Source organism: Bubalus kerabau, chromosome X (genome assembly GCF_029407905.1).
Source record: "Bubalus kerabau isolate K-KA32 ecotype Philippines breed swamp buffalo chromosome X, PCC_UOA_SB_1v2, whole genome shotgun sequence".
In the NCBI taxonomy this organism is placed as follows: Eukaryota; Metazoa; Chordata; class Mammalia; order Artiodactyla; family Bovidae; genus Bubalus; species Bubalus kerabau.
Genome location: NC_073647.1, coordinates 141,053,350 through 141,068,925, shown reverse-complemented (window position 1 = coordinate 141,068,925; position 15,576 = coordinate 141,053,350). Strand labels below are relative to the sequence as shown.

At 46.8% G+C, this 15,576-nt stretch overlaps 1 protein-coding gene and 1 non-coding gene across 6 annotated transcripts in view; both read left to right on the top strand.

Annotated features, from left to right (window-relative positions):
- The window catches only part of PHEX (phosphate regulating endopeptidase X-linked), a 227,582-nt gene that overhangs the window by 19,408 nt on the left and 192,598 nt on the right, over positions 1-15,576 (top strand). For 4 of the 5 annotated variants that reach the window (XM_055565586.1, XM_055565589.1, XM_055565588.1 and 1 more), the window contains exons 2-3: positions 3,374-3,598; positions 7,653-7,721. In XM_055565586.1, the coding sequence (XP_055421561.1) occupies positions 3,481-3,598; positions 7,653-7,721 (187 nt within the window). In that variant the 5' untranslated portion in view covers positions 3,374-3,480. The remainder of the gene's footprint in view (positions 1-3,373; positions 3,599-7,652; positions 7,722-15,576) is intronic. The other variant, XM_055565587.1, reaches the window with a different exon arrangement.
- Positions 15,466-15,569, top strand: LOC129640541 (U6 spliceosomal RNA). The gene has a single exon (XR_008708897.1). It is a non-coding gene; the product is annotated as a U6 spliceosomal RNA (small nuclear RNA).

Sequence of the window (15,576 nt, the reverse complement as noted above, 5' to 3'; positions counted from 1 at the left end):
AATATTTATTTGGCTACACCAGATCTTAGTTGTGTCATGCTGGATCTAGTTCCCTGACCAGCGTTTGAACATGGACCCTTGCATTGGGAGTGTAGTCTTAGCCACTGGACCACCAGGGAAGTCGCTTGGAGCTTCTTATCTGAAACAACTGAGTTGGTACAGACCCAACTATTAATAGACTCACTTGCACATTGACTTTTTACTTTACTGATTTTTATAGCTATTTAGAAAGTATACATTTTTTTGACAAAGCCCTCTTCATTTTAATAGCAGAATACTGACTTTTCACCTCAAAACACACTAAACAATATGCTGTAACTTCAATATTACAATTTCAGGCATAGACACATTGGCCAATTTCCTTGACACAACAGCTTGTATTTACAGAATATCAAGAATGATTTTCAGAAGCAGGTCAAGTGTGGGCAGTGACAATTTTGCTTTGTTTATGTGCGCCATGTATGTGAGGTGAAGAGGCAGCAGTTAGTTCAGGAACTGGTAAACTTTAAAGGGCCAGAGAGTATTCTAAGCCTCACATACCATCTGTGTCACAAAACTACTCAACTTTGACTTCATTGCATGAAAGCAATCATAGATGATACACTGACAAATGGGCATGACCTTGTTCCAGTAAAACTTTATTTACAAAAACAGGCAGTGGGCCTTGTGCCCTAGTTTGCAGATCCCTGCTTTTGTCTCTTGTGAGTACACAGTGCTTTGAATTTATTTTGCTCTAAGGTTTTTTTCTGTGTTACAACTTTATTTTCAAGTGCAGTTTGAGTGCAAAATAATCATCTCTGAAAAGGTTGAAAAATTAGTGCAGACAATGGCACAGAATGATGAATGCCCCTGATGATGAATGATTAACCTGTACCCTTTCTTCTACCAATCCCCACCTACTCTCATGTCTTCCTTTAGTCCTTTGGTGGGTAAAATAAACCTTCATTACATTATATGAACTATTTATTTTCAACATTTTGAAAAGACCTATTTTCATTGTTCAGTTAATACATTTTTCTATCTACATTTGCATATCTTCATTTGGGATGAAATGTGCCATAATTTTCCTGTTACAAGTAATGGAACTATTTTTGAGTTTAAAGGCTTCTCAATGAGCAGTCAAGTGTTCAGGAATGAATCCATGTGGTTATGTGATGGACAGGTGTGCTTCAGACTAAGTCCCAATTGCCCTCATCTTTGGGGAAACTGCCAGTCCAAGGCTTCCAGTTGTCAACTCACAATCACCAGCCTGGACCTGGAAAGGTGTGAGGAGATTAGAAGGAAGGAGAAAGGGAAGTAGAAGGAAGGAGAAAGGGAAGGTGTGGTCCTGGTGTCCTTTCTGAGTGTGTCCTCTTCCCTGTGCGTAGGAGATGGTAGTGATCCCCTTGCTATCTTTCCACTTCCAGCTTTCCCTATGTCACCAGAGGCCAGCCCTTGGACCTCAGCATTCTTGGGGGCAAAACAGAGAGAAAAATACCTTTGCTAGCAAGTATAAAGGTTTGTTGTTAATGTTTAGTCACTCAGTCATATCCAACTCTTTTGCAGCCCTGTGGACTGTAGCCCACCAGGCTCCTCCGTCCATGTGATTCTCCAGGCAAGAATACTAGAATGGGTTGCTATTTCCTTCTCTAGGGGATGTTCCCAACCCACGGATCGAACCCAGGTCTCCTGCATTGGCAGGTGGATTCTTTATTGCTGAGCCACCAGGGAAGCCCCATATATAGGTTTACCATGGGGTTAAAATGTGATATGAAACTGCTATATCCGTGTGAAGTATTATTACCATCTGAGCATCTAAAAGGAATCAGGAGGCTGAAAGACACTAGTGTCTGGGGTTCCTGAAGCTGTTTTTAAAGAGTAAGTGGCTGGAGCTGACTGGTATAATTTTCATTGCTTGTATTTCTCCCTTCACTGTTGCAGGCCAGAGACTGTGGCTGATAGGGCTGCAGCACTGAACTTGACAGATATGATTCCTGACTTCATGGAGCTTTCAGTCTAAGAAGGATTATGGAGTCAAGTCCCAAAACTCTTGGGAGGATCCCATCCTAGAAGTCAAAGGCCTGCTAGGATGTGTTATTGGAACAGTAACACCAAAATAAACCACCAGTTGATGAGCACATAGTGTCTACAATATACCATGATGTCATAATTTGGGCAAAAGCTTGTGCTTTTCTGGCTTGGGGGGGCATGCAATGAGCAGAAAGTAAGGTAACAGGTGTTACAGGACTGTCTGCAGAGCCTTCGTATGAACCCCTAAGGCAGTAGGCAGAAGTTTTGTATAAGAAAACCACTCTCCTGGTTACCAGATGTAGCTGAATTCAGCTCCACTCCAAACTGTTGTATGACCTCCAGCAAAACTTAATCAGGTGTAATAATAACATTGAAATATCAGTTGCCCTGCCCCGTGAAGAAAGCAGATTTTTATCACTTAAATTGTTAGTATAATCCAAGAAATCAAAGAACCAGTTATTAATCAGTCTTTCCAGTGAAATCAATAACCTCTGAGTTCATCTTGGGGAACCTGCTGAGACTGGGGCTTAATGAAAACACAAGAACGAACTAACCGGTGGTGGGGCTGGAGGGCAAAATACACGGGTGTACTTTTCATCAAAACACGCGAGGAAAAACCCTCTTGCCATATCTTGTGTGCTTGCTAATAAGCTTAATTTGAACACTTATTCACCTTTTTACAATTCTTAGCACCACAGAAAGGAAGTGCTTTTCCTTCTTCCTTAAAAACAAGTTCCAGTCCAAACCATCAGCCTCTGTAGGTTGTCTTAATTGCTACTTTGCACCGCACTGGGCTATGACTCTGATTTTTGGCACATGCCGTCATACACAAAGTTCCGAAAATAAAATGCTCCAGGATATCCCCGGAACTCTTAGAAGGCTTTAAAAGGGGACTTGCACGCTGAAAGAATATCTTTGATGAAGACAATTCAGGCGAGCAGAATGCTTATGGCAAAAGAATTATATGATGCTTTGAGATCTTGAAGTGGGTCCGAAGAATCCTTGCCACCTAACTTATCATGGTTTGGGGGAGTTTGACGAGAATCCAGTTTTGATAAAGACAATTGTGTTTTCCTCCCCAAGTGACTATACATTTAAATAGCTAAAACATCTGTTCAGCAACATAGTAAAACATGTACACTCGGAACGCCTGAGAGAAGAGCCTGCCAAACGGTCGGTAGAGAGGGACTTTGCTGGGGGAGAGCACCAAGATAAAGCAACCACTGTTTGTTTTGTCTGGTCAGGGGGAAAGGCAAAACAACCAATATTTTGGGTTTCATTTCATTTGTGAAGAATTATTTGAGAAAGGGTGGCGAGAGGACATTTCCTGACGGGATTTTTTTTTTTTTAACCTGTCCATTAGTAGAAGAGCATGAGAACCTTGGATGTCAACGCCTAACAGACTCTTGAGACCAGCCACCAAACCACAAAAAGCGACTTTCTTCTTGACTGGCCTCTCTGTCTGTCCTGATGGAGGCAGAAACAGGGAGCAGCATGGAGATCGGAAAGACAGCCAACAGAGGCACTCGAATCGCCCTGGTCGTGTTTGTTGGTGGCACCCTGGTGCTGGGCACAGTCCTCTTTCTAGGTAAGTGGGGGCGCTGGAGGCCAGGGAACTGGGTGAGTGTGCAGTGGTTTCCTTGTACTTAATTCTGGCAAACCTTGTCAGGATGCAGGTGGAGGACTGTTTGCTTCTGTTAGTAGGTTCGTCCTTAGTTTCTATTAAATATGCAAATGAAAGGAAGCTTTTTCTTTAGGAAGGTAAATAAATAGGAATGCCCAAGTACCAAATACATAATCCAAAATGTGAAGTGGGTATAAAGTGGCTTTGAGTGGCTGGAGGACTTGGTTGCCTCAGGCAAACATTTTATTATGCATTATATTTAGCAAAATGAGTGTTGACGAATTCATAGTCAGATACTTTCATTTATTTTGTGAGGAAAGACTTTACATTGTGATCAAACCATGCTGGAATTTCTTTCCATTTGATTTTTGTCAATGTTTGCCTGAATGACTCATGAAATTTAACTCACAAAATACAAATCAGTCTTTAAAAATGCACCTTTAGTGGTATTCTTCAATTCCTTTCCAATCTAGTAACTCTGGTAGAATAAAATTTTAACTCTTTCTATTAGATTTAAAAGTTAATATGAAGGAAAACAGAGGTTTTCCTCCCAAGATTTGAAAGGTATTGTGATTCATTGATTTTAATGACTGTTGGTGAGAATGATGTTCCCAGAGAGTATATATGATGATAAAAACATATTCTTATGAGAAAGAAGGAAATATCTTAGAAAGGGGAGAGGGATGTTCTAAGATTTTAGGCATTCTGAATCTTTGTTCTCCTTTGTATTTTTCTCATGCGGCCTATACTATTTCATTAGCTTGGAAATTATGTAGGTCCAAGCCCTTTCCTGAGCAGAGTCTAGGTGCTGTTTGAAATGTAGCAAGCCTGGAAACAGACCTTGGCATATGCAGGATGCAGGCGGCCACGTTTATCTTGGCAGGGGAAAGCCAGTAATTAAACATTAAAAAGTTAGAGTTGTGTGGTTGAAAACTGCTAAAATGAGCAAACCATCTTTCCATGTTTTCTGTGGCTGAAGATTTAGGAAATTAGATGGGTTTATCGCTGAATCTTCTATTCCTGCAACTGAACTTGAGGCTTTTGAAAACTGTTGTGAGATTTCTTGGCACTTGGGGTTTAGGCAAGTGTCCTATCCTGAAATTCACAACTGGGGGAAAAATGATAATGTCAAGGACTATGCACTATGTGAAAAGTGACTACAAAGTTAGACTATCAGTGTTTTGCAAATACTCCCAAACTTAAAAATCCAAGTGATTATTGTTTATGTAAAAATATGTTCTCTTTTTAATGATGTTACTGCTGCTTGAAGCTTCTTTGAAATTCCCCCCACTCTTATGGGAGTTCTGAGGCTGTAGCATATTATTAGAATATTCTTGATGGCAGCATTTTTTTTTCCCACACCATTCAGCTTGTGGGATATTAGTCCCCCAACCAGGGATCGAACCCAGGCCCTCTGCCATGCGGAGTCCTAACCATTAGAATTAGGGGATTCCAAATCTTTGTTCTTTGAGAGAAGATGATCCTTTGGGATCAGCTCTAAAGCTTTTCAAGCACAGTAAAATTCATCAAGCCAGTTGATGCTATTATGGGTAAGGAGGCCTACATAAAATAGAAAACAAATAACTTTCCAATGTGCCCGATAACTTGGCTCTCTCTCACTTAGAACCTTTAAGAGAAGGTGTAATGATGTTAGAGAATAATTCTTCCTCAGTCTTCGCTGCTCCCAAGTGTGGTCCGTGGACCAGCAGCATCCGCATTACTTGGGAGCCGGAGCCCCACCCCAGACCTACTGATTCAGACTCTGCCTTTTTCACAAGATTCCCAGATGATTCATTTTCAAATTAAAGTTTGAGAAGTATTGCTTCAGGTGGCCATGTCCATTTGGATGTATACATTCAGAGACATTTGCTTTTAAGTAGTTGCACGCTCTGAAATTTAAAAAGAAAAGGTATTTTTGTCAAATTATATTTTTTCTTGTGAGAACTTTTAAGATCTACTCTCTTATCAACTTTCAGATATACAATATAGTGTTACTATGGTCACCAGGCTATATGTTACCACATGACCTATTTATTTTATAACTGGAAGTTTGTATCTTGAAAGGAATAAGTCTTTAATTATTTTATTATATTTTTTCTAAAATAAAATAAGGTTAGTATCAAGAAGGTATTGTCCAGAATGTTAAAATATTATTATTTACAATAAACTTTCTTTTTCCACATTAAAAAAAGACATGCTCATTAAAGAACATTTGGTAAACATATAGTAATAGACTGAAGGGAAAAATTTATGGTTCAATCACCAAGGCATATTGAAATATTTCATGCTAATTGTTATGCTCCACATATATATTTTTACTTTTTTTGATTTCTAAAGAAATCAAAATATAACTTTAAGATACTTCTTTTCTTAAAAAAAGGCCTGAGATGTTTGTTTCATAAGCAGTTTTCTTGAATGTTTAATGTAACACAGGTAAAAAGACTGGAGGATGGCAACAGAGAAAAGAACAAAGAAAAAGCAGGCTCCTCTTAGAATGTGGGTTAATAAATAACACAAATTGCCACACTGGCAGGTGATGTATAGGTCTTCCATCTCTAGCAGAAACATAGGGATACTTTTCCTCTGCTGAGGATGCCTTGAAAGGGCTTGGCCTCCCTTCACCCTCTACCTTCCATCTCCCCACCGCCACATTTCCAAATGATTCCTTATTTCTGCTCACAGAATACAGCAATAATGAATTCCCCACAATTTCCTTGGCTACCACAAATATTTTCAAAGTCTAAACTCATATCTGCTAACGTCCAGGTGCCACCTGAAGTTTATGAACAGGGCACCCCTCCAAACATTTGCTGAAAGTTGCCAGCCAGGTGGGGGAAATGAAGCCATTGGTGAAAAGCTACTTAGGTCTTGTAGGGTTTCTGTTTGGTTTTGTTTTGGTGGAAGTAGTTGGAAACTTGGTCCACCAAGCTGTATCTGTGTGGTAGCTGGGCTGGGCCTGGTGGGAGGTGGGTGTGGAGTACAGGACAGGCAGATAATGATTCTCTTGACCAAAAAAAAAAATCACTGTTACTCTTCCTCCTTTTATGGGCTGTATCTGTATGAATGGTTTAGATAAGATGCAGAACTTTAAATGCCACATATGCTAGCTTTCTCCTTCTGCTCTGGATTTAGTCCAAATGACACAATCTATAACTTTCAATTTTCCCATCACTAAAATGAGAATGTAGTTGTAAACAAAAAGTGAAATGATTAGACTTAAACCACAGATAATTGGAGATAGAGACTTTAGGGATTATTTAACCAAATGTTTCTCAAACTTGAGTATGCATCAGAATAACATGGAGGGCTTGTTAAAATGCAAATGGGACTTTTCTGGTGGACCAGAGGTTAAGAGTCTGCCTGCCAACGCAGGAGACACGGGTTTGATCCCTGGTCCAGAAAGATCTCAGATGCTGTGAGGCAACTAAGTCCCTGTGCCACAACTATTGAAGCCCATACACCTAGAGACTGTGCCATTCAACAAGAGAAGCCACTGCAATGAGAAGACCATGCACCACAACTGGAGAGTAGCCCCCACTCACTGCAACTCTCTAGAGAAAGCCCATGCAAAGCAGTGAAGACCCGGTAAAGCCATAAGCAAATAGATAGACTAAAATTAAATAAATAAAAGGAGGATGGTTGGGCCCCAACCCCAGAGTTTGTGAGTCTGAAGGTCAGGGTAGGGCTTGGTCATCTGCATTTCTCATTAGCTCCCAGGTGATGTTGCTGTGCTGCCTTTGCCCCTGGGACCCCACTCTAAGAAGCATGGGTCTAGTTGTGCCCACTTGTCTTCACGTTCAAGCAAACCAAGTTTGGGAGCAACCAAGAGTCTCACCAAGGTTGCTTAGCTAGTGACCAGAGTCTGGTTCTGTGACACTGAGCCAAGTGGATTTTTGAATGTGGTGTCAATACAGGGAAGGATGAATAGATATCAAACGTCTCACAAGTGTGCCTCACAGTGGGTTACCTGTTGGTGGTCTGCTGCAAGCCAGTCATTTATTTTGGTCTGTTTTTTCAGTGAGTCAAGGTTTCTTAAGTCTCCATGCTAAACCAGAGTATTGCCTGAAGCCAGAATGCATCGAAGCTGGTAAGTCAGTTTTCTACCCTGTGTCAAGTTATAATTATGGTACCTTGGGGAATGGAAGAGAAAACAGGTGGTATTTTTAGTATTTTGCTTGTTTGAGGTTTACCAAGTATGAAATGCAATTCTGATGAAATTTTAACTTTACTTTCAAGTCTTGGTGTGAAGTTGTGGAACATAGGCTTCCTGTTCTTTTTTTTTTTCTTGCAATAAAACAGCTGTGCAGTATTCCAAGTCATTATAAGGAAATCAGAAAGGGATGTGGAAGACTGAATGGCTTTTCTTAAAACCTGAAGACAGAGACCATCGACATTCCTATCACCTTAGCTGGATGTGGGCTGTAAAAAAAATACAGAGAATCAAGGAAATACTTAGATTTTTGGCAGTGGCATTGATTAAAATGGAAAAGACATAGGTAAAAGGGCTTTTAAAATCTGAGGCTTTATACAAAGATACTAGGTTAGATATCTGTGTTATTACAGTCCTTTTAAAAAACTTTTAAAATTGAAGTTTAGTTGAATTGTAATGTGTTAATTACTGCTGTACAGCAACCTCAGTTATACTATATATATATACACACACACACACACTATATATAGTGTATATATATATATATACACTATACTATACACTACACACACACACACACACACAATATAGTGTATATATATATATATATATATACACACTATACTATACACTACACACACACACACACACACAGACACACACAATATAGAGATGGCTGGATGGCATCACTGACTTGATGGATATGAGTCTGGGTGAACTCTGGGAGTTGGTGATGGACAGGGAGGCCTGGAGTGCTGCGATTCATGGGGTCGCAAAGAGTCAGACACGACTGAGCTGAACTGATATATATACATTCTTTTCCATCATAGTTTATCACAGTCTTCCCTGGGGGGTTCAATTGGTAAAGAATCTGCCTGCAATGCAGGAGACCACCTGCAGTGCAAGAGACCTGAGTTGGATCCTTGGGTTGGGAAGATCCCCAGAGAAGGAAATGGCAAGCAACTCTAGTATCCTTACCTAGGAAATCCCAGGGATAGAGGAGCCTGGCAGGTTACAGCCCATGGGGTCACAAGAGTTGGACACAATTTAGCAACTAAACCGCCACCATCACTGAATTTAGTTCCCTGTGCTATACAGTAGGACCCTGTTAACCATCCTGTATGTAAAATAGTTTACATTTGCTAATCCCACACTCCTTGACAACCACCAGTCTATTCTTTTTTCTTTTTTTTTTTTTTTGTCTCATTCTTAAGTTAAACACACACACATTTTAACCAGGCAATATGTTCTGTGACTTACATGTACCATCTCATAAAATCTTCATAAGAACCCCATGAAGTTGGTGCTATCACCTGGCCCAACTGCAGATGAGGAAATGTAGGCTTCCAAAAGCTAAATAGTTTGCTAAGGGTCACAATCTGAGTTAGCGACAGGGCTGGCCTTCAAGTTCACGTCTGGCTCCTGTCCAGAGGCCATGCCAGCTAACTTTCTTGGATCCTAGTCCTGTCTTGCTCTGTTTTTTCATAACATTAGACATACTGGAGTCTAGTGACTAGGCAACTGTTGCAGCTTTTTTATCTTATCCCAAAAAGGGTGAAAAAAAAAGTGCAAATTTTCAGGTCCTTTCTTGTTCCCAGCAGAGCAGATGACCCAGGGTTTTCTCCAGTGGAGCGAGGGTGACCTGGAGTAGGGTGAAGGACCAGGTAGGATTATCAGAGGACAGCTTTTAGACCTGACGTCCCTTTGTGCTTTGGCTATGGAACGGGTCTCACAGATGTGTGAAATTTACATTTTTGAACTCAAACTTTCAATTTGAGTTTACTTGAGTTTTTGTATAGAGGACCACTTATTTCATGAGTTTTGTCTCTACTACAAATCACAATAATGAAAAAGTAAAGCCTGAAGAATGACACTGATCCCATTGCTTCCTGACAGCTTGTTTCCCTTGCTAGGTGTTTTTAGTGTAAGCCTTGCTGTGTGCACGTGCCTGCCTCAGCACTGTGTGCATGCATCACGTGCCTGCCTTGGCGCCGCGTGCGTCACATGCGTCACACGTGTCACACATACCTGCCTCGGTTCCGCGTGCGTCACGTGCCTGCCTCGGCGCCGCGTGCGTGCGTCACGTGCCTGCCTCGGCGCCGCGTGCGTGCGTCACGTGCCTGCCTCGGCGCCGCGTGCGTGCGTCACGTGCCTGCCTCGGCGCCGCGTGCGTGCGTCACGTGCCTGCCTCGGCGCCGCGTGCGTGCGTCACGTGCCTGCCTCGGCGCCGCGTGCGTGTGTCACGTGCCTGCCTTGGCGCTGTGTGCGTCATGTGCCTGCCTTGGTGCCACACGCATCACGTGCCTGCCTCGGCGCTGTGTGCCTCGGTGCCGTGTGTGTCACGTGCGTGCGTGCCTCGGCGCCATGTGCGTGCGTCACGTGCCTGCCTCTGCGCCGCGTGCGTCACGTGCGTGCGTGCCTCGGCGCCGCGTCCGTCACGTGCGTGCGTGTCTTGGCGCTGCGTGCGTCACGTGCGTGCGTCACGTGCGTGCATGCGTGCCTCGGTGCCGCGTGCGTCACGTGCGTGAGTGCCTCGGTGCCGTGTGTGTCATGTGCTTGCGTGCCTCGGCGCTGTGTGTGTCACATGCGTGCATGCCTGCCATGGCACTGCGTGCGTCACGTGCGTGCCTCGGTGCCGTGTGTGTCACGTGCGTGCGTGCCTGCCTCGGCCCTGCATGCGTCACGTGCGTCACGTGCCTGCCTCGGCGCTACGTGCGTCACGTGCGTCATGGGTGTGTCTCGGCCCTGCATGCGTCACGTGCGTCACGTGCGTGCCTCGGCGCCACGTGCATCACGTGCCTGCCTCGGCGCTGCGTGCGTCACGTGCGTCACGTGCGTGTCTCCGCCCTGCGTGCGTCACATGCGTCACGTGCCTGCCTCGGCGCTGCGTGCGTCACGTGCGTAACGTGCGTCACGTGCGTGCCTCGGCGCCGCGTGCGTCACGTGCGTGTCTCGGCCCTGCGTGCGTCACGTGCGTCACGTGCGTGTCTCGGCCCTGCGTGCGTCACGTGCGTCACGTGCGTGTCTCGGCCTTGCGTGCGTCACGTGCATCACGTGCGTGTCTCGGCCTTGCGTGCGTCACGTGCGTCACGTGCGTGCCTCCGTGCTGCGTGCGTCACGTGTGTGTCTCGGCACTGCGTGTGTCACGTGCGTCACATGCGTGTCTCGGCGCTACGTGCGTCACGTGCGTGCCTCGGCGCTGCGTGCGTCACGTGCGTCACGTGCGTGCCTCGGCGCCGCGTGCGTCACCTGCGTCACGTGCCTGCCTCGGCGCTACGTGCGTCACGTGCGTCACTTGCCTGCCTCGGCCCTGCGTGCGTCACGTGCGTCATGTGCGTGCCTCAGCGCTGCGTGCGTCACATGCGTGTCTCGGCGCTGCGTGCGTCACGTGCGTCACGTGCGTGCCTCGGTGCTACGTGCGTCACGTGCCTGCCTCGGCCCTGCGTGCGTCACGTGCGTCACGGGCGTGCCTCGGCGCTACATGCGTCACGTGCGTCACGTGCGTGTCTCGGCCCTGCGTGCGTCACGTGCGTCACGTGCGTGTCTCGGCCCTGCGTGCGTCACGTGCGTGTCTCGGCCCTGCGTGCGTCACGTGCGTCACGTGCGTGCCTCGGCGCCGCGTGCGTCACCTGCGTCACGTGCCTGCCTCGGCGCTACGTGCGTCACGTGCGTCACGTGCCTGCCTCGGCCCTGCGTGCGTCACGTGCGTCACGTGCGTGCCTCGGCGCTACGTGCGTCACGTGCGTGTCTCGGCACTGCATGCGTCACGTGCGTCACGTGCGTGTCTCGGCGCTGTGTGCGTCACGTGCGTCACATGCGTGTCTCGGCGCTGCGTGCGTCACGTGCGTGTCTCGGCGCTGTGTGCGTCACGTGCGTGACGTGCGTGCCTCGGCGCTGCGTGCGTCACGTGCGTCACGTGCGTGCCTCGGCGCTGCGTGCGTCACGTGCGTCACATGCGTGTCTCGGCGCTGCGTGCGTCACGTGCGTGTCTCGGCGCTGTGTGCGTCACGTGCGTCACGTGCGTGCCTCGGCGCTGCGTGCGTCACGTGCGTCACGTGCGTGCCTCGGCGCTGCGTGCGTCACGTGCGTGTCTCGGCACTGCGTGCGTCACGTGCATCACGTGCGTCACGTGCGTGCCTCGGCGCTGCGTGCGTCACGTGCGTCATGTGCGTGCCTCAGCGCTGCGTGCGTCACATGCGTGTCTCGGCGCTGCGTGCGTCACGTGCGTGCCTCCGCGCTACGTGCGTCACGTGCGTGCCTCCGTGCTGCGTGCGTCACGTGCGTGTCTCGGCACTGCGTGCGTCACGTGCGTCACGTGCGTGCCTCGGCACTACGTGCGTCACGTGCGTCAAGTGCCTGCCTCGGCCCTGCGTGCGTCACGTGCGTCTCTCCGCCCTGCGTGCGTCACGTGCGTGCCTCGGCGCCGCGTGCGTCACGTGCCTGCCTCAGCGCTGCGTGCGTCACGTGCGTCACGTGCGTGTCTCGGCCCTGCGTGTGTCACGTGCGTCATGTGCGTGCCTCGGCGCCGCGTGCGTCACGTGCCTGCCTCGGCGCTGCATGCGTCACGTGCGTCACGTGCGTGTCTCCGCCCTGCGTGCGTCACATGCGTCACGTGCCTGCCTCGGCGCTGCGTGCGTCACGTGCGTCACGTGCGTGCCTCGGCACTGAGTGCGACACGTGCGTCACGTGCGTGCCTCGGTGCCGCGTGCGTCAGGTGTGTGTTTTGGTGCCGTGTGTGTCACATGCGTGCGTGCCTCGGCGCTGCGTGCGTCACATGCGTGCGTGCCTCAGCGCCACGTGCGTCACGTGCGTGTGTGCCTGCCTCGGCGCCCTGTGCGTGCGTGCCTCAGTGCTGCGTGCACGTCACGTGTGTAGGTGCTTTGGCGCCGCCTGCGTCACGTACGTGTGTGCCTTGGTGCTGCATGCGTGTGTGCCTGCCTCTGTGCCAGGTGCGTTGCGTGCGTGCCTGCCTCGGGGCCACATGCGTCATTGCGTGTGTATGTGCGTGCGTATCTCTGCATCGCATGCGTGCATTCCTCGGAGCTGCGCGCGTGCGTGCCTTGGTGCCGCGTGCGTGCATGTCTCGGTGCTGTGTGCATTGCGTGCGTGCGTGCCTGTTTCGGCGCTATGTGCGTCACGTGTGTGTGTGTGTGTGTGTGTGTGTCTCAGTGCCACATGCGTGCTTGTCTCGGTGCTGCATGCGTCATGTGTGTGCTTGTTTTGGCACTATGTGGGTTGCGTGCGTGCCTTGGCGCCACATGCATTGTGTGCGTGTCTTGGTGCTGTGTGCATGCCTGCCTTGGCGCCTCATTTGTGCCTGCCTTGGCACCACATGCGTGCAGTTCCTTGGCTCTGCGTGCGTGTGTGCCTCGGTGCCACGTGCATCTTGTTCATGCCTGCCTCAGCGCCATGTGCATTGCGTGCGTGCCTGCCTCGGGGCCGCGTGCTTGTGTTGCTTGAAGGATGATGTTTGGGAGAAGGGCGTTCTGGGCATTTTGCGAGCAGCTGCCATCTTTTCTGAGGTGCCTTCTTTACTTACTTCTCTTTTCTAGTCACATCCTAATCCCTCTTTCAGAATAACAGATGGAGAAAGAATACAAAAAAGTGAGGAAACAAGGAAAGGACTTGTTAATGATAGTGGTGGTAGTGGATAGGAGCAGAGAGGCTAACTTGAGTTCAAAGGCTGATCTGGGCTAAATACATAAACACACCTATGACTCAGTTTCACAATCTGTAAAATGGGAAAAAGAATTTTTTTTTCTGCACTGGGCCTTTATTACTTCCCATGGACTTTCTCTAGTTGTGGAGCGCAGAGGTTACTCGCTAGTTGTGATAAGTGGACTTATTGTGGTGGCTTCTCGTTACAGAGCACGGGCTCAGTCATTGTGGCCCACAGGGCTTAATTGCTTTGTAGCATGTGAGATGTTACCAATCAGGGATTGAACCCAGTTCTCCTGCGTTGGCAGGTAGATTCTTTACTACTGAGCCACCAGGGAAGAGTTTTTAATTTATCATGCTGGTTATGAGAATAGAAGAAAATAATGATGGTGTTAGTACGAGAAGTTGAGGTCCATGGTGTCTTCCCCTTTACCCCTTACTCAGAGAGCATTGTAACTCAGTTGGCAAGATAGGACCTGACGTCAATTCTTGTGACGGCAAAACTGTATCTTAACTCATGTGAGGCTGTTTTAGGCATTATTCATCCGTCTTCAGAGAAGGCGCACTATTCCCTATAGAATTATTAATGTGTTTGCTTCAGGAGTGCTACTTCAGACATTGCTGGCAGTATTATATCATCTGTGGTTTATGCATTGCATTGCTTTTCTAGACTCTATGAGCTCTGAAACATCTGGCCTCAAGAGTTTAGCATGAGTGTTTGTGAAACTGTAATAGCAAATTTGTATGTATGGTTGCCAGATTTAGCTACATGCATACATTCAGGATGCCCAGTTAAATTTGAATTGCAGATATACAATGACAAATTTTTTTTTTGGTACAAGTATGTCCCATGAAATATTTGGTAGTACTTGCACTATAAAAGTAGTCATTTATATGAAATGCAAATTTCACTAGGTATTCTGTACTTTATCTGGCAACTGTATTTATTTGGCAGTGTGCCTGACACTTTCCTAAGTGCTTTACACGTACTCATTTAATTCTCATGAAAATCCTATGTGGTGCTTTTATTACCCCATTTTACAGATGAGGAAACTAAAATACAGAGAGGCTAAGGTTGCATAGTTATTGCATGGTGGTGTTGGCATTTAAAATCAGGTGGTCTGGGTGTGGAGTATGTGATGAGGCTACACTGCCTGAGAAGGGCTTAGCATAGTTCCTGGCACAGAGGGAAACTGCTCAGTATTAGTGACTTTATTGTTACCACCCATCCCACCCCTTTTAGCCCTGGTTAAACTTTAAGAAGCCAGGCTGGTATAAGGAGTAGTGCCTCCACCTCTACTACACAAACGCTAGCTGGAGACCAAATAACAATTTGTCTTGTATGTGATGACTTGAGGGACTACATAGCCTGGCATTTCACAGAGTTTTTTTGTCATCGTATTTCTTTTATTAAAAGAAGACTGAGTTTTATCCATGAACTGAGTAGGGGGAAAGGAGTTTTGGTGTCTTGACAATTATGGTCCCTTGCAATTTTAAGTCACAGCTCCTCTGTAGAAAGTACAACCCTGTGCCCAGCTGTGAACTGTGAATGATGAATTGAGAGGCTGTAGCTGGAGTTTTTCCACTTAGTGGGCTCAGTTCCAAAATTCAGTGTGAGTGATGTATTCTCCACTTTGTATCAGGACTGAGGTCAGAGCTGATCTTGCAGTTTAGATACCTGCAAGAATACTGAGGAGATGGGATACATTTGAGGGTTGGGGGCTGGGGGATTTGGGAAGGTAGCCAGAAAACAGTGTGCTTATGTGAATACAGATGTGTGTGCAGGTTCCTCTGTGTGACTCTAAATATTGTATGGGACGGAAACTTCTGTGATCCATGTCCCTGAGGTGTCACACAGCAGATTCATTCTGTGACTGCAGAGCCTGATTAACCATAAATATAAACTAAAATGAAAACTTTGTGTCCTAACATATTTGCATATTACATATTAGTGATGAAATAGTAGCAGAAACAAAAATTGTAATTGGAGGCAACCTAATTAATTTTGAAAGATAAAAATATTGTGCTCGCTTTGGCAGCACATATACTAAAATTGGAATGATACAGAGATTAGCATGGCCCCTGCACAAGGATGACATACAAGTTTGTGAAGCATTCCGTATTTTTTGGATCA